The sequence below is a fragment of the Camelus ferus genome, chromosome 6 (assembly GCF_009834535.1).
Source record: "Camelus ferus isolate YT-003-E chromosome 6, BCGSAC_Cfer_1.0, whole genome shotgun sequence".
NCBI classification, from domain to species: Eukaryota; Metazoa; Chordata; class Mammalia; order Artiodactyla; family Camelidae; genus Camelus; species Camelus ferus.
In genome coordinates, this window is record NC_045701.1 from 91,906,494 (window position 1) to 91,925,992 (window position 19,499).

Consider the following 19,499-nt stretch of genomic DNA (forward strand, 5'->3'; position numbering starts at 1 on the left):
TTGGAGAAGAGCTTCTGACATCAAAGACAAAGACCAGAGTAGGAAACAGGATAAAAAAAGACTCAGAAGAAACAGAGATAACACATAAAACAAAAGGAAATGTCTATATAACATAAGTGAGTGTATATAATCAATTTAAAAAGGAAGAGAAATATTTTTTAAAAGTATTGCCCTCATGAAACAAAAACAAGATGTTACAAAAAGGAATACTGAGAACAAGTGAAAGATATGATGGCAGAAATACAAATTCAACATAAGGACTGGAAGATAAAGCTGAGGATCTCTCATAGAAAAATCAGAACAAAAAGATCAAAGAATGGAAAAAAGTAGGAGAAAGGAAGTTAGCGCAGTACTCTAGAAGGCCCAACCTCTGAATAACAGGCAATCGAAAAGGCTCGAATGGAGAAATCAGAGATCATCGAGAAGTAACAAAGAAAAGCTACGGAGAGCTGAAGGACCCAAGTGTCCCCACCAAAAAGACCTACTACCAAGGGACCTGAGGGGTAAACAGAAGACCTTGAAAACAAGTCTCACAAAGGCTTGGGGATCACAGCGGCCTCAGGTGTCCCATAACAATGGCAGGTAGACAGCAATGGGGTAACGCTTTTCAAACCTCAGAGGAAAAATGATTTCTAACTAGAATGTAGTACCCAGGCAGACTGTCATTCAAGTGTGAGGAAAGAAAAGGCATTTTCAGACAGGCCAGGTCTCAAAACAATCTCTCTCTGATGAACTCTTTCTCAGGAAGCCACTAGGACATACAATCCACCTGAAGGAGAAAGACACGGGACCCAGGAATTCCCATTCAACAGATGAGAGGCACAAAAAGAATTCCATAGGGAAAGAAGAGAAATCCCAGGATGACTGCGAGGGCCTAGAGAACAAGCAGCCGAGACGGGAACAGGAAGACAAGGGTTCTGCGAGGGATGAAAAGTGACAGACTACTCGAGGTGTCTGACTGTCCTGGGGAATTCTGTTTAAAAACCCGGATGACATTCATGACTGCACACTGGCATCCAAGCTAAATGAGAGAAAAAATAACTCATTCCAATAAACACAAGAATGGATTCTTATCTTAGCAAGACAGGGAATTAACTGTATCCTATGTGGCTTAGCTGATACGATATTTACCCAATGATGATAACACACGCTGAATATCAATTAAACAACAATTACTATATAGCCATATTTGGAAAAAACAGAAAGAGCAAGGGGAGTGTGTGTTCGGGCAATGCGGGGGAGGAGATGTAAAGTTCTGCAGCCTTCTCTTCCACAGGAGGAAGCTAACAGAGCACGTCTCAAATGGAAACCCAGAAGCCCGCAGTGCAAGCACGCTGTGTGGGAACACGGAGCTTGAGGCAGAAATCGCTAAATAAATAGCCATTAATATCCAAGACTCTCCCCCACAGTAACATAACACCCGCACCCTGCTGCCTAAAAGGTGGACGGTATGGCCAGCAGCAGACCAGACAGTGCACTGAGAGCAGGAATGGGCCCAGGTCCCGAAGACGTCTTGGAATGAGGCTGTCTTACTAGCCCTAGACTGCAAACATCCCAATTTCACATGAAAATAGAAATTAACCTTGATTTTGTTTCAGTCACAGTTATCGGGTCCTCTGTTACTGGCAGCTGAATGGGATGCTAAGACAGCTGATTATAAGCAGAAACAAAAGGGTTAAAAGTGGCTGCTTAGGAGAAGTCAGATCCCAGAGTGGACAGGCTGGTAGAGGAACCACTGTTTTGCATTATAACTCCGTGGAACGATTTGACTTTTAAAACTAAGGAAATGCATTACTTTAATAAAAGTAAAATCATATTTAAAGAAAATCAGTCCACAGGTTATGGTTAAAAGTGCCATTAACCTCAACTTCTAAAACTAGGATTGGTTGTGTCTTTTTAGGTCAATATTAAATTCTAACCCTGGACCACGGATTTCAGACCTGAGTTTTTCAAGGCCAACAGAATATAAAGTCATTGTAGAAGTTTTGAAAGGGGGAGTGATAAAATCACGTGCAGTGTTTAAGACTGATTTAGCAGAGGTATTTAAACCTTCAAGTGAGAAAGGCTATCACTGAGCTCGGGGGGGGCTTGAGAGCTTCAGCTAGGCCAGTGACAACGGAAATGGAAAGGAAAGGCTAAAATCAGGCTGAGATATAACAAAGCAGGTGTCAGCGAGGAGGCCCGGGGTTGACCGTGGTCCGGTGGAGGAGAGAAAGCCTGGTTTGAGGGCTGCTTGCTCAGAAATGAATATGGAAAATGTCCAGAGCCTGGTTGAACCAAAAAGGGGGCGGGGAATGGGAGGGAGGACAGATCACTTGATCTCTCAAATTCCTAACAGTTTTCAAACCCATGACTGATTTTGGAGGCTACAGGAATCACTGCCATGCCAGTAAGGTCAGGAGTCCCTTTAGAAGAGTAAGTTCCATGCCTCCAAAGAAGCTTTAACACGAAACAAGCTATTATGAGATTCAATTCAAATTTCTCTTTGAATTCCCAATTCTTTCCTACAGCTAACAAAAACCCAGTCTCTTAGTATATAATTGACGCTTTTTGCAAAGTTTTAATCTGAAAACAATGTTGTTGCCAGTTACCTACCAGTCAGTAAAACTGACCAAAAACCTAACATGCAACACAGATTATTTAAAATCACACTGTAAAGTGCAGCCTCCATCTCATAGGTAACAGCTGTTTTATTTGTCTAAAAAAATGAATTTTCTCTTAGATTTTAAATCTAAATTAAGCCTTCAAAAATTACCATACATAGTTTATACTGTCAAACAACTTATAATTTTAAATGTAAGGAAAGTATTTTCCTCTCATATTTTCCTCTCAGTAAGACAGCATTTATGTGAGAAGCTCACACAAATTTAAGACAACCCTAACACACCATCATTCTGGAACATCCTAAGAATCAAACTTGGGACAGGGAATAAAAGGTGTTATGTTTTGGGACTCAGAGTGATGGGATTACAGGGTCTTCTATGTTTTTAATTGCTTCAAATTTTTCTTTAATTTTATCTTATCATCTTTTTTATTTTAAAAAAAAAAAGTAAAAATCTGCATTTAGTCTCTTCCAGCATGATCCTTTTACTCTATTAGGCTCAAAAATACTTTTTGCCTCTTTACCAAGAAAAGCACTCAAACAACAAGGCCCTACTGTACAGCACAGGGAACTATACTGAATACCTCATAACACCCTATAATGAAAAAGAAAATGAAAAGGAATATACAGATATAGACATATATGAATCACTACGCTGTACACCAGAAATTAACTCAACATTGTAAACCGACTATACTTCAACCAAAAAAAAGTTAAGGCGCTGGTAGAGTGCATGCTCAGCATGTACATGGTCCTAGGATCAATCCCCAGTACCTCCCAAAAAAAAAGGGACAAAAAATGGCCTTTTTACAGAATAAACTCCTCTTCAGCTTGCAAAGAAAAAAAAAAGAAAAAGGAAAGGAAAGCAGTCAATGGTTTTGTCGCACTTAACGTAGTTTGGAATTAACAGTCTGCTGGCGTGTTTATCCAGCATCACAGACGTCAGCTCACACAGGCATCAGCTGCTGCGACAAGAGGAGGACAAAGGCAGGCGGAGGGGCTCCTGTCCACATCGCAGAGTCCTGAGTTTTGACCTTACACGCATTTGAGCGTTTCTCCTGAAGAACAATTCACTGTACATTGTAAGCTTTTTCAGGGAGCCCACACAGTGGTATTTCCAGGTGAGAACAACCCACTCCAGCTCCAGTTTTACTTATTCCAAGTCTAGATTTAACACAGACAACTGCTGCTCACTTCAAAGCCCAACTGTCAACGGAGGAGGTTTTAAGAGAGAAAGGGTAATAAGGCTGGACGGTTAATGTTCAGTGGTTATATATTGCATGCCATATTCGATATCACTATGCACTTCAAATAGCTATTTACTCTAAACCTAATTTTTACTATGAAATCCCAGTATTTCCCTACAAGTCAGATCTTATCCAAAAGACCTGTTTCTTAAATCTGTTCTTTAAAAAGGGTGTTCCCATGTTATGCAAAACTTCTCTCTGAAGAAACCATGAAGATTAAAATGTATCTTGAGATGTTTAGCACCATCAGTTAAGCCTGAAGGCATGAAATTCCATAGAGTCATCCCATTCACACCTGGGGCTTAGCATCCCTACACTAGCAGCTACAGGAATTCACACAGATGGAGACCTCTGAGAAGGTACTGTCCCATTCACAGAAAGAAAAACCACAAATGACGGAATTAAACAGAAGGCTACAAAGATTAACTCTATTCCTTACAGAGGAGCCACAGTGGCTTCGTGAGAGAAGATGCCCCGGACTAGGAGTCAGATCTGCCTCTATCAGCGAGCCCAAGGCCTCCCACCTGGTCTGCAGGTCATTTGGGGGGCCAGAGACGAGGGCCACTGTGGTCCTTCCAATGCCAATGGACTGGGGCTTCAGACATCAGCTCCATCCAAATACAACACTAGCCATTATTTTTAAGCCATGAAAAAAATATGTAATGCACGTGAAAGTATTTTTATATAACAAAGATAAAAGACAATAAATTCAGCTCATTTCGTTGTCCGTATTTGTTGCTGTTTACTTGTATAAATTTCAAAGTGTTTCGTATGCTGTGGTTCAAACAGCATCAAATTTGCATTAAAAAATAGCTTAAAGAAATACACATGCAAAGCAGTGTATTTCCAACTTTTAATTAAGGTCCAGGATTTCATAGAGGAAGCTAATCAAACTATAAACATAATCAAGGGAAAATTAAAGACAAAACCTACAATGACAGCTTGGATGAGTCTTGTCCCATGCAACCACTGTGGAAATAAGAAAAAAGGAGCCAGAAATGATCTTCTCTTAAAACTTCATTACTTGTACTTTCCAAATTTCTTCAAAGACTCCCCAATAAGTCTTAAAATCTGGGCTGAATCGGCTGGTTTTCTTCATTGAGTTTCAAGAATTCTACATAACTGTCATGAGACACCTAGCAAGGCTGGCCCTCTGCATAACAGGACTCAACACATCAGAGGTCTCAAACACCACGCAGAGTGCAAATCCAAAAACTCAACAACCCACAGGTTGACAGCTTACATATACATACGCTTCTTGAGCAGAAGTAATTCTACTTGAAAGTCAGAATGATCCACAAACAATTCCATTTGAAAGGCTGCTGCCTTCCAATCGCAGTAACTGGGCGTCCCAAGGAACACTAAATAATGAGGAGACACACACTCTAACTAGCAACACACACTTAGGATTACAATGGTGCATGTGCTTAGATAGATCAGATTAAACACTACTTCTAAAATGTATTACTAGTCCATTAAAATGCCACCTTAAATTTAAGTCCATTCTTTTTCCCTGTAATCTGAAGTTTACACTTCCAGGCAAATTGAGTTCTCAGGATAATGTGATTTATCTGTAACCATAATTTCCAAAGAGTGAGAATACAATTTTCAAAATCTTTCTGTATTACAGCACACAGCTTCTGTTTAAACTTAGAAAAGCCAAATCTCATAAAGTAAGACCTCCACACAGGCTGAAAAGAGCTTCCTCCTGTGAAGCCCACCAGTTCAGAGTGGCTGGTACCATCTGGTGGTGATGGGGCCGCACAAGGACCACTGGTCCACAGGGCGTCTGGCCTTCTGGATGAGCCCCTCCAAGGCGCCGCCGTCCCCAGACCAGAGGCCGGCTGGACCACACCTTACCTGTTAACTCAGCCTTCCTCTGCTTCCTCCTTTCAGTCACACATTTACTCACACACCAAGCACTGAGTTGAACCTGATTGTGAAACTGTCTGGATTTCAAGATCAAATGCTCAGCCAGGAACGGGCAAATACAACATTCAGAAGGTTCGAATGTAACAAACACCAAAGACTTCACTGTCAAAACAACTGTGAAGCCAGTTAATTAATCAGTTGGAAATCATGTCATTGATAAATGATTCCAGAAAATGAATAGTACTCTTACTCTATCGATATTGTATGTAACCAAGAATGATGGTCCCCACCAAAATAAAGCATAGCAGGCTATATCCTGGGGCCCTGGACCTCCATCTACTACTGCTCTCACAAGCCATTGTGTCAGTATTTCTCCCAAGAGAAAAAACAGAAGCCCTCTAAAGAACATCGCAACTTAAGTTTCAATTTGTAAACAAAACTCCAAATTCCAACTATCATTTTGGCAGAGTAGGTGGCCTCACTATGGAATACATTTGTTTCTTCACATAAATGTCAACTTTATCAGCCCCAAAGATTAGAAATTACTGGTTCAAACCACACAATCCTAACCCAGTGACGCAAATGATCCAAGGATAACATTTTCATAGGTTTGACCTGAACCCTGAACAGAAGTATTGCATCTTCCTTCTCAGTGCTTTTAGGTGAGTCTGAGGATCTTGACAGGATGCCTAAGTTAGGGAGAGATAAAGTAAAAGAATTTCACTTTACACTTGTAACTGTCCTTCTCATTCTAGTAACTGTAAAATAGCTTAATCAAATTTTTGTCCTAATAAAGCATAACCGGTTAGTGGACCAATGATTACAGCATTATAGAACCTTGCTCAAATTAGAGAAGGCATGCAAAGATCGGACGAAGAAAAATTTTAGGTGACTTCCATACACTAACAGTTTCAGTTTGCCCCAAAATTAAACAAGGGTCTGGCACAATTACAATGAAAAAAATCAATTTGCTCTTGCATAACGTATTCAAAATAAGGCTTTTAACCTTAAAATTCCCTTAGAGGTGGTACAGTAAAAAGGGGTGTACAGGCCCTGGACACCAAAGGGATGTAGACAGGCTGTCACCTGAGGGGGGGGCGCTCCAGGAGATATACGGGGGTGGGGGAGGCAGATGAAAAAAGCACACGCCGCTGCCTCTACAGGCCAGCAGGGCATGTGGGGGGAAGAACTCGACGCTGCCTCCGGACCCCAAAGGCGCGGTGCGGGGGCGGGGGCGGATATCCCAGGGAGTGCTGCAGGAAGCGACATCCAGACTCGGAGGGTGGATCTAGGAAGCGGCCGGGGCGACGGCCGGCGGTCGGGGAGGGGGGTCGGGAGGCGGGGGTGGGAACCGAGGATGTGGCTCCTCCGAGGATGAGGGGGCGGGACGACCTAATGCGGATGTGTGAAGGCCAAGGAGGAGGGCAGGGCGGGACGGAGAGCCACGAAGGGATGAGAGCGCAAAGAGCGGCCGAGAGGGATGGGGCGGCGAGTCTGGGAGCGGTGACGAGGCGGGATGAGCGGAAGCCGGAGGACGGAAAGGAGGAGGGTGGGGAGGAGGGTGAGCGGGCGGGGGTCGGAGGGGCTGAGGGTCAGGCCCGCGCCCGCGCACTTACCCCACTCGAGGAACTCGGCCACATACTTGTCGCGGCGCAGGGCCGAGTGGCTGCACTCGGTGTACAGGCAGACGAGCACGTCGAGCAGCGTCTCCACGCTCAGGGAGCTCTCGTTGCGCCAGGGCCCGTCCAGGAGCAGCTGCTCCAGCTTCTTGAGCCGCACTTTGGCCGACATGGTGCCGCGCGGCCCGCTCCCAACGCGCCGGCCTCTCGCCGCCCGCTCGGCCAGTCCGTCAGGGCGAGCCCTCGGGAGCCCGGCGGCCGCGAGCTCCGGCAGCGGAGGCGCTTCGTCGCCGCCCAGTCCGCGTCGTCGCGCCCCGGCCTAGGCCGACATCTTGGGCTCGGTCCCGGCGGCGCAGCGTCTGGGGCGCCGGGCCCCGCGGGTCCATGGGCCGGTCTCCTCCCCTCGGCGCCGCCGCCCTCCCCGCCCGACGCGGCCCGCCCTCTCCTCGCCCCCGCCGCGCGCCCCTCAGCCCCGCCCGCGGCCGCGCCCTCCCCGCCGTCCGCCGCCCGCCGCCCGCCGCCGACCTAGAGCGGCGCGGAGCCGAGCGCTGCGCAAGCCCGGCCGGCGCCCGAGTCCCGACCCCAGCCCCGACCCGGCGGCCCAGCCCCGCGGCCCGTAGCCAACCAGGGCGCGGCCAGCGCGGGCGCAGCCAACCACGGCTGGGCCGGCCGCCGCCGCGCTGACCTCAGTGCGCCGCCCCGCCCCTGCGCTCCCGGCTCCCGGCTCCCGACGGGATCGGACCTCGCCGCTTGCCGTAGGGGCCGGGATGCTGGGGCGGTCGGAAGGGGATCGGCGCCCGGCGGGGGCGGGGCGCGCGAGGGGCCAGTGCGCCGCCGAGATTGCGGCGCCGGCGCGTGCGCAGAGGGCGCCCGGGCGGCGTGCGCGAGCGCGTCGCGGACCATCCTCTGTGTGCGGGCCCGCGCTCCCGAACGCACACGTCCGGCTCCCGAAGGGGACCTGGCGGCTCGGAGCAGCTCCCGCGAGCCCTGGGATGCCGGGGGCTTCGTGGCCCGTGGGCTGACATGGGCGTCGAGAGCCTCTCCGCAGACGCAGCTCTGGTGGCCTCGGCGGCATGACTAGCTGCTTTAAAACCAAGGCTCGCCTGCGCTGCGAGAGGCATTTTGGGAAACGCGGCCCACCTCTGGCTTGATGCACGGGAGGCTGAAGCTGAACCGGGACAGGGCGGGGGCTGCTGTAGAGCGGCGCCCCGTGAATTCATGGTGCACCCGCAGTGGCCACTTCAGACTGTACCCCTCCCCGCAAACAGATGCCTTAGTGTGGCAGTTTGGCAGGAAGCAGCCTGCTGTTTGTCTCCAGGCTGAGTTTGCCTAGCGAGTCACTGCTTGTACTAAGATTGCTGGTTTATTTGTGTGGCCAGGGGAAGGAGGGTGATGGAGAGTACCTCCCGCCCAAAGGAATCCTTGGCATCGGGAGAGGAGGGGCCGCCCAGAACTTGTGGGAGGTCACTGAGGCCATGGGTGGGTGAGGGCTGGGGAGCAAGGGAACCCTAATCTGGGATGGAAAGGAGGGAGGGAGCGTCAGTAGGAGCAGGGCAGCCAGGTAGAGCAGATGATGGGGCAGATAAAGGTTTGAAGAAGCAGCAAAGGAGCCTGTGGCAAAACTTAATCTATGGAGATAAAAATACCTCTGTGAAGGAGGTATTGACTGGAAAGGGTAGGAGGGAACCTTCTGTGCCACTAGAAATGTTCTATAATTTGACTTGGGTGGTGGTTATGAAGAAGTACATGTAAGTAACATTCAAACTTAAAGAGTAGTGCATATCACTATATATATTGCACCTTAATTTTCTAGAAAGCAAGCAAAAACAGTCTTTGGTGTTAGAGGTGACAGTAGTGGGAACTTTGGAGGGATGATGAACTGAGGGGCAAGGAATATTCTGTATCTTGACCAGACCCATCTTGCTACATGGGTTGGTACATACATGAAAATTAAACTGTACTAAAAATATTTATGCACTTTATGTGTGCGATATCTCAATTTTATAAAATGAAAAAAAAGGCTGAGTAGATTACATGGCCCAAAACCAATGATTTCCCAGTTGTTAGATAAAGATCAAATTCTTCACCTTAGCTTTTTTTTTTTTAACATTTTTTATTGATTTGTAATCACTTTACAATGTTGTGTCAAATTCCAGTGTGCAGCACAATTTTTCAGTAATTCATGGACATATACACACTCATTGTCACATTTTTTTCTCTGTGAGTTATCATAACATTTTGTGTATATTTCCCTGTGCTATACAGTGTAATCTTGTTTATCTATTCTACAATTTTGAAATCCCAGTCTATCCCTTCCCACCCTCCACCCCCCTGCACCTTAGCTTTTAAGTAATGTGATTAAACATCTGAATTTGTCTGGGATGGTCCCCATTTTTTTGCCTTTGTCCCAGTGTAGATATAACAATGCCATTCATTCCTATAGTGTCCCCATTTGCACAGTCTGACTCCAGTCTCACTGGCCTCCTTGCTGCTTCTCAACTGTTCCTGCAGGCTTCTGCCTCAGGGCCTTTGCACTTGCCAATCCCTTCACCTTGGATGCCCTTCCCTGACCACCTTCACTTTGTCTGCTCAACCCAAATCTGCTTCAACATTGTCCCTTCAGGGCAGTCTTGCCTAACTCCCTGGGCTGGAACAGGCCCCAGCTCACCCTGGAGTTTTTCTTAGCACTTGGCATAGTGCATACCTGTGGGTCTTGCCCACTAGTGTGGATACTAGAAATCTTCCTGTGCCTCAGTTTCTTCAGGGGGAAAAAGGGAATGATAATAGGACCTACCCCAGTATTTCATTTGAGTTTCTGGAAAGATTAAATGAGTTAATACCCGGAGAATACTTTGAACAGTGCCTGGCTCACGTACATGCTCACACGTTGGTAGCTGGCATTATGCGTAGGAATTGTTATTTCAGAAACTAGGGGCTGTGTGACCACTTGGGTCCCCCAAACCAGGGAATCTCAGTGTCCTCAAACACCCGTGAGGTTCCTCTGTCTCTGTCTTGATCACTTTGGGCTGCTATAACAAAGTATCATAGACTGGGTGCCTTACAAGCAACAGAAATCTGTTTCTCACAGTCCTCACAGTTCTGGAGACTGAAAGTCCAAGGTCAGGGTGCCAGCGCGGTCCCTATTCCTGGTAGCTGAGGGCTGTCTTGCAGTATTCTCACATGGTGGCAAGGGGTAGCTCTCTGGCCTCTTCCAAATAGGCTCTAATCCATTCATGAGGGCTTAACCTCATTACCTGATCACCTCCCAAAGGCCCCACCTCCTGATACATCACATTGGGGGTTAGGATTTCAGCATATGAATGTTGGGGGCACAGACATTCAGGCCATAGCAGTGTCCTCACAGTACACTCCTCCTACTCAGGCTACAGTGGGTTTCCGGTCTTTGCAACAACGCAAGCAAGACTAAACCTCGCCTTATCCCTAGATCCTGAAACGTGTGCGACATGTGGTAACCAAACCACACACTGTCTCAGTTTAGAAGTTAGAATGTCCCGGTCTGCAGAGTCAAACCGTTGAACTTGATTTAACTTTGAATCTTACCCTTGGGCCCTTTAGCTCCTGAGATGTGCACTGGGGCTATGCTCAGTGGCTTCCCTTTTCCTTCCTTCCCCAACCAGCTCAGCTAGCCCAGCCCTGCTTCCACCTGCTGGGGCTGCTGCCAGAGAGGAGCAAGGGTAAGGTGTTGGGGGCGGGGGGGGGGGGGGGGACTGTGGTCTCATCTTCGGTCTGGCAAAGTGTAAGCTGACCCCTCCCTCCTGGGGACATTCACAGGCTCCCTAGCAGTTCCCTGATATTCTCTCTCCTGGGCAGATGTGTCACCAGGTGGGTATTTACCTGGCGGCTGGAGGGGACCCTATGCCCTTCCCTAGGGGCTATAGGACAGAACCTAAGATGACCCATCCATGTGACGAAGACCTGTCTGCACAGCTCATGTCTGTCCACAGGAAGCTTTCTCTCACCCCTCACCCTGACAGGTGTTCTGAAGCAGGCAGGTCTCAACACAGCAATACACTCCCGGCTCTGCCTCTGAAGCAGCTCGTGAGCCTTCTTCTGTGGCTGGGTGTCCATCCCCCATCCACTGTCCTCAGTCCCCTGTGCCCCCAAAGGAGGGCCACTTTTTAAGCTCTGTGGACAATCCCTTGGAAGCCACCCTTACTAGGCTTTAGGTGAAGGAAGATGCTCCCATGATCTGTGCCCCAGCAGGACCAAGTTCCCAGATCCTCTCTCTTTTGTGCTCACCTTTTATTCCAGGTGTGGGACAGGTTCCCAAGCATTTGCCTTGATAGTCTACCTATGGTGATCTGACACCTCCTTTGATAATTTCACACCTGTTATCTCTGGATGCTCCCCAGAATTTCAATTTCGTGTTCTGACACGTTCACAACATGTACACCAGACAAAAGTCATTGACCTTTTGCTGAACACTTTTGTGTTTGTCTGCCTGCCACTCCCTGTCCCCTCAACTGCATCCCCCATCTCTGCTCTGGCTCCACTCAGCTCACAGAACCCTAGAGGGGCTGCCGCAGGGGGTGGACGTGTCACCCTAGGATGGCTGGTCAGCTCTCTGTCAGCCTGATCAAGGATCACCATACGATTCACTCCATACCAACCAGAGAACTCCTGGAGGAGTTCACAATACAACTGGGAGACAGGACTTCTTGTCTTTTACTTTAGACCAGGGGCAAGTGAGCTTTTTCCACAAAAGGCCAGATAGTAAATATTTTAGGTTTTGAACATGCCGTGTGGTCTCTGCTTCTACTGGTACAGCATGGAAACAGCCATAGGCCATATGTAAACAAATGAGCATGTGCACCAGAAATCAAGTGGCGACTGGACTTGGCCAGCAGGCTGTCGTTTGCTGATCTTTGCTTTTTAGCGCAAGTTGTAAAGGTGGGACTTGAGACCAACAGCCACAGTCCCTGTTAGAAGAAAAGAGAAAGGGCAAGGGGTATTTTGTCCCATGAAACAATAAAATTTCCCTTTTTCTTTAAGCCAGTGCTCTTTCAACTCATTAAGAACAAATGGAAGTACTCCAGAAGGGGAGGAGTAACTCTCCCAGGCTTCAGACACTACTACAGAGCTACAGTCATCAAGACAGCGTGGTGTTGGTACCAAAACAGACATATGGACCAATGGAACAGAATAGAGAGCCCAGAAATGAACCCACAGACTTGTGGTCAACTCATCTTCGACAAAGGAGGCAAGAATATACAATGGAATAAAGACAGTGTCTTCAGCAAATGGTGTTGGGGAATCTGGACAGCAGTATGTAAATCAGTGAAGCTAGAACACTCCCTTACACCACACACAAAAATAAACTCAAAATGGATCAAAGACTTAAACATAAGACAAGATACATTAAACCTCCTAGAAGAAAATATAGGCAAAACATTATCTGACATACATCTCAAAAATGTTCTTCTAGGGCAGTCTACCCAAGCAACAGAAATAAAAGCAAGAATAAACAGATGGGGCCTAATGAAACTTACAAGCTTCTGCACAGCAAAGGAAACCATAAGTAAAACAAAACGACAACCTATGGAATGGGAGAAAATTTTTGCAAATGAAACCAACAAAGGCTTGATCTCCAGAATATACAAGCAGCTCATACGACTTAATAAGAAAGAAACAAACAACCCCATCCAAAAATGGGCAGAATACCTAAACAAGCAATTCTCCGAGGAAGAAATACAAATGATCAAAAGGCACATGAAAAAATGCTCAATATCACTAATTATCAGAGAAATGCAAATCAAAACTACAATGAGGTATCACCTCACACCAGTCAGAATGGCCATCATTCAAAAGTCCACAAATGACAAATGCTGGAGAGGCTGTGGAGAAAAGGGAACCCTCCTACACTGCTGGTGGGAATACAGGTTGGTGCAGCCACTGTGGAAAACAGTATGGAGATTGCTCAAAAGACTAGGAACAGACTTACCATGTGACCCAGGAATCCCACTCCTGGGCATACATCCAAAAGGACCCCTACTTCAAAAAGACACCTGCACCCTAACATTCATAGCAGCACTATTTACAATAGCCAAGACATGGAAACAGCCTATATGTCCATCGACAGATGACTGGATAAAGAAGATGTGGTATATTTATACAATGGAATACTATTCAGCCATAAAAATGACAACATAACACCATTTGCAGCAACATGGATGTCCCTGGAGAATGTCATTCTAAGTGAAGTAAGCCAGAAAGAGAAAGAAAAATATTACATGAGATCACTCATATGTGGAATCTGAGAAAGAAAGAAAGAAAGAAAGAAAGAAAGAAAGAAAGAAAGAAAGAAGAAAGAAAGAAAGAAAGAAAGAAAGAAAGAAAGAAAGGAAGGAAGGAAGGAAGGAAGGAAGGAAGGAAGGAAGGAAGGAAGGAAGGAAGAAAGAAAGAAAGAAAGAAAGAAAGAAAGAAAGAAAGAAAGAAAAAGACAAGTGAACATAAATACAAAACAGAAACAGACTCATAGACATAGAATACAAACTTGTGGTTGCCAGCGGGAGGAGGGTGGGAAGGAACAGACTGGGAGTTTGAAATTTGTAGATACTGACCAATATATATATAGAATAGATAAATAAGATTATACTGTATAGCACAAGGAAATATATACAAGATCTTATGGTAGCTCACAGCGAAAAAAATGTGACAATGAATATATGTATGTTCATGTATAACTGAAAAATTGTGCTCTACACTGGAATTTGACACAACATTGTAAAATGACTATAACGCAATAAAAAAAGTTTAAAACATAATAATCCAGAAGGAAAATGAGCAAATAATATGAACAAGGAAATAGATGGAAGAAGAAATACAAAGGATCAATAGACATATGAGAACACACTCAGTCTCACTGACATGAAAATGCAAATTAACTTCTGCTTTCAATCAAGATGGGGGCAATGAGGACCAGATTTACCCTCCTACCTGAAACAATGAAGAAAATAAGCAGAGTACCTGAAACAACAGTTTTCGTGATGCTAGAAGCCAGGTGACGAAGGACAGTGATCCCTGCGACTAGACAAAAGGGATCCCTATGACTGCCCAGCCAGGGAGGGGGACTGGTGGGCAGCCCAGTGGGTTGCTTGAGGTGAGGAAGCAGAGCTGAGAGTCTGGGGAGAGCAAAGCAGCTAGAGTGCTCAGGACAGAGTACCACAAAGGAGCGAGAACCTCAGAGATCTGCAGAGGGTCCCCCGAGTATCCAGCAGCCTTCTGACCAGCACGTGTGTAGGAGGAAACCACCCAAGGCTGAGGAGCAAACCATTCAAAAGGGTTAGAGGAAAGAGTGTGTGCTACTCACAGTCATTGATAATAGTGTTGTTTTCCACCAGCCAGACTAGAAAAATTCATAATTCACCAGCATTGGGTAGGATTCTCAAGAAGGTTGTGCCTTGGGAGTGGGAACTATACTGGGACCGAGCACTGCTCCAAGCAGCCAAATAACAAACCATAAAAACAAGATCCAAAAGTATCAAGCTGTTTCCATGTAATTTAACTACATCCCAGAACAAAGCTCAAGAAAATGTATAAGAACATAAAAATATCCAGTGCCCAAAAAAGTAAAATCAGAATGCCAGGCACCTAGTCAAAGGTTACTAGGCATTGAAACAGGTGAGAAAACACAACTCATAATGAAGAGAATAATCAATTAATTGAACCCAACCCAGAGCTTACACAAATGTTAGAATTAACAGAGAAAAACATTAAAGCAGTGACCATAACTGTATTCCATAAGTTCAAAATGTTAATGGAATTATAAAGACTTAAAAAAAAAAAAACCCTAATAGAACTTTTAGAGATGAAAACTACCCTTTCTGAGATGAAAAACATACTGTATTGAATTAATGGCAGATTAGATATTACATGAGAAAAGACTAGTGAATTTGAAGGCATAACAATAGAACTTATCTAAAATAAAACAGTAAGAAGAAAAAGAATAAAAAAACTCAGAATAGCAGTGACCTGTGGGACAATATCAGGTGGTCCAATATATGGATAATTGGGGTCCCAAGTGAACGAAAGAGACAGAAAAAAATATTTGAAGAAATAATGAAATAATGGGAGAAAAATTTCCAAACTCAATGAAAACCATAAACTCACAAATCCAAGAAGATCAGTGAATCCCAAGCACAAGAAACATCAGGAAAACAAAAACTGTATTAAGACACCTCATAATCAAATTGCTCAAAACCAGTGACATAGAAAAAAATAAACAGCCAGAGGGGACAAAATACAAATTATGTGCAGAAAACAAAGGTAAAGATGACATCACCAGTGCCTCCATTAAAAATAAATAAATAAAACTAATTATCTTCTCCCTCCACCCCCCCCAAAATAAATTAAAAATGAAGGTAGAAATACAGACATTTTCAGACATATGGAGGTCCACAATGAAGACAATTTGATTATGATGTGTCTTAATATAGTTTTTTTTTTCCTGATGTTTCTTGTGAGTGCCTGGTTGGCTTCTTTGGATTTTATAGACACATTTACTACTTGGGTAAGCTTCCCTGATTCATTTACTGGGTACCCACAAAGACTGCCAATTTTGAATGGAGCCTAGAGAACAAATGGTGCTTCAACAGGTCCAGGCTACAGTGCTAGCTGCCCTGCCATGATCCAGCCTCATGATCCAGCAGACCCCATGGTTTTGAGTGTGTGGCAGACAGAGATGCTCTGGGGAGCTAGTCCCCATAGGAAAATCACTGTGCATCCACCCAGAGTTTTGGAGTAAGGCCATGTTGGCTCTTCTGCCAACAACTCTTCTCCATTTCAAAGGCAGCTCCTGGCCTGCTGCTGGGTCTTAGTAGAGTCTTACTGCCTGGCTGTGGATACCAAGAAACTATGCAGCCCAAGCTGTCCATCATGAAGCAGATGTGTCTTATCCACCAAATCTGAAACCTGGATGTGCACCCAGTGCTCCACTGTGAAGCGAAGCTGGGCCCCAGCAGACCTGGAAAGAACAAGGAGACTTCATGAGTAGGTGGCTTAGACTCCAGGGTATCTGCTCCTACTTTTACCAGCTCTCTTCAACCCACAGCTATGCCCTCAGGGAAGTGCTGTGATCAGTCAACAGAGGAGGAAAAAGCATGTGCCTGATTTAAAGACTGGCCTGCCTGGGGTGCTGGTTCCAGCCAGAGACAGATGCCTACTGCTTTGCAGACACACTCGGGAGAAGCCCTGAAAGACCACGGTCAGGAGAAGTTCTCCCAGAGGGCCGGACTGTGCTGCTTCGTGGGCAGCTGCTAGCGGATTGGCCAAGTGATCAGAGACTTGGAAAGAATAAATAGTTTCTAGAATATTTGGGGGAAACGCAAGCAGAGCTCCCAGAATGGGCACAGGGTGGGAATGAATACTCACCAAAGGACATCCACTGTGGAGGAAGCCCTTGCGTGTCAAACAGGACGACCTCTTCTGAGGACGCGGGCCTCAGCCACACAAGCCTCCCTCACCCAGGTTGCCTTGGCTTTCCTTATGGCCGAGTGCCCACCTCGTCAACAGCAGAGACACACACTGAGCTCCTAACATGGTGCCATTCCCCAGAGGAACCAGGCAGCTGCCTGGTGGCCAGCATGATGGCGTTGGACCCCTTTCATCATGGAAAGTACAGCCATTCGCCCTTACGTATTTCAGGTCAGGACTTGCCTTTCTAGCCACATTGCTTCCACTGGCGCCACCATTTGTGATCTTGGGGGGTGCTTTATTTATCCATCACCATGGCAACCCAAGCAACATCACCTTGGACTGAGGGACTCATTTTTCAATGAAGAAAGAATGGCAGAGAGCTTGAGCCCATAAAATTCCCTGGACTTATCCTGTGCCCCATCGCCCAGAAGCAGCTGGCTTGGGAGAATGGTGGAACAGTCTGCAGAAGACTAGTTCTGGTGCTGAATCAGAGCCAACACCCTGCAAGGTTCAAGTGCCAGCCCACAGGGTGTGGCATATGTCTCGACTCAGTAGGCATTCTATGGAGTCATCCCCCTACAGCCCAAAAGCATGGGTCCAGGAACCAAGCAATGGGGTACGAGTGGCCCCTTCCACTATTACATCAAATAGCACACTGGCGGAATTTTTGCTTTCCTTCCTGTGACCTTGGGCTAGTGTCCAAGGAAGGAACGTCTCCATCAGGAAACACAGTCACACTTCCAATGAATTGAAGTTGAGGCTGTCCCTCCCCCCCACTGGCTACTCTTGGTTCCTCCTGTCACCGAACCAGCAGGCTGAGCAGGGGATATTGATCTCAGGCACCAGGGGGAATCTGAATCGATTCTACACATGGGGGCCGGGAGGACTACGCATGGAGCCCGGAGGTTTCACTGTGGTGCTTGATGGTTTTTCTTATTGGGAAAAGGGACAGCAGCTCATTAATGGCAGGCCCCTAAGGCACTCAGTTCCTGGAGGAACAAAAGTTTGGGCCATCCCATCAAGGCTAAAAAAGAAGTTCCACTGAGGGTCTGACTGAGGGGGAAGGGGAGTGGGTGGGTGGGTGGAGAACGTATGGGAAGCAGGCGCTGTCCCAGCAAGGCCCCCCGGGACTGCTTCCTTCACGCCTGCCTGTCCATGCCTGTCTCCGCCCCCACCTCATATGAAAAGTTCTGTGATGCTCAACATCTCTGGCTTCAAGCTGGCACACTCCCCAGTCGCCATCACCCAGGAAAATCAGGGGCTGCTGCATCATTGTGCCTTCTGGGTGTTGAGGACCCGCTTCCCGCACAGCACGAGGGTGGATGCTGAAGGCCACAGGGTGGGCGGGCAGTATGCGCCTGCCCCTCCACTGCTCTCTGCCCTTCTCCGCCTGCTTTGTGTCCCTGATGGGCTGTGCCCACAGGATGGGAAGACTGGAAGAGTGAGATGGGCATCTCGTCCCCAGCTTCCCCTTTCCTGTGCAGCCACGGCGTGCCTCAGACCCCCTCCTTGAAGAAGCAGCTGTCCCCAGGTTCTGGCCATCCCTCCCTCCCGTGGTCCTCCGCCCAGAGGTGTAACAGTCCCCCAACTGCCCGCCGCGAGGGCTCCCCCATCCCTTCCTAAGTGCCGCAGATCCTGCTCGCACCTCAGGAAATAGGCCAGTTTTAATGCTGTCCTCACTGTGCCAGCCTGCGGGGCCCCCTGCTGGGACTCTGACCAATGCAGTCCTGGGGCAACAATATTCATTACCCGGTTCTTTGCAACTCAAATAATGAAAACCTAAATGTCCAGCAGTAGACAAACAGATAAATAATGGTACCTCCAAAATACGGCATTCCATTAGCCGTTTAAAAAATGATGAAGGAAAAATAATGATGGAGATTCCACGCTGTTCCAGGTGCCAAAGATATAGGAGCAGCCCAGACAGTAGCCTAAGTGTCCACACTAGTCCAGGGACAGATTACAGACCGTTGCACAGAAGAGTTAAAGAAGAGAATTTTGGAGAATAGCGAGGGCTTGGAAGAGAGTGAACCTGGTAATGAGATTGAGAGGGAATGCGGTGGCCGCCTTGTAGGTGGGGGACGCAGGGAGGCCCCTACAGCAGTAACACTGTAGCTGAGAAGTGAACCAAAAGGAAGCTGCATGAGGCTTTCCAGATAGAGAAAACACCAGCACAGGACGAGAGGAGGAGGCGGCCAGGGCGGAATGGCCGAGGGCGGGCAGCTCCGGCTGGGGGGTCCAGCGGCTCCGCCCCCCCCCCACCCGCTGCCTGGGTCCAGGCGCTGTGACCCCGTTGGTGGTTCCTGAGGTTTCCTGCCGCCCGCCACTCTCTTCCTGAAGGGTGTTTCTCTTCCTCCTCCTCAACCTCCCAGCTGACTTTGGAGGACTTTGAAGGTCGGGCATGAGCCAGGGCTCTGCCAGGGTCAGACACAAAGAGAGTGCCCCCAGGATGTGTGGGCCGGGAGGAAGGAGGCAGGGGCCCCACGTAGGGCAGCAAGGGCGGAGAGAGGGAAGGTCAGACAGTCCTCACTTGAGTGTGCTGCCTCTTGTCACCGTGGCACCTGGGTGTAGCCGTGGCTGCGGGTTTGCAGGTCCTTCCCTCCTGATACCCCATGCGTGTCCTTGCGGGAAACACCCAGTGCCACCAGGAACGTTCCCTGCATTCAGAAGCACTGAGCCCAGCAGTACCCAGCATCTGCCCGCTCGGGGTGCTCCGTGGGCTGG

General features: G+C 47.4%; 1 protein-coding gene across 3 annotated transcripts in view; it reads right to left on the reverse strand.

Annotated features, from left to right (window-relative positions):
* Window positions 1-7,852, reverse strand: part of CDC42BPB (CDC42 binding protein kinase beta) — a 92,337-nt gene extending 84,485 nt beyond the window's left edge. The window contains exon 1 of one of the 3 annotated variants that reach the window (XR_004320954.1): window positions 7,338-7,841. Coding sequence is in view for 1 of the 3 variants with exons in the window: in XM_032482725.1 (XP_032338616.1) it covers window positions 7,338-7,512 (175 nt within the window). In the remaining 2 variants the exon portion in view is untranslated. Of the gene's footprint in view, window positions 1-7,337 lie in introns of all 3 variants that reach the window. The other 2 variants (XR_004320955.1, XM_032482725.1) reach the window with 2 other exon arrangements.
* Window positions 7,853-19,499: the final 11,647 nt, after the last annotated feature.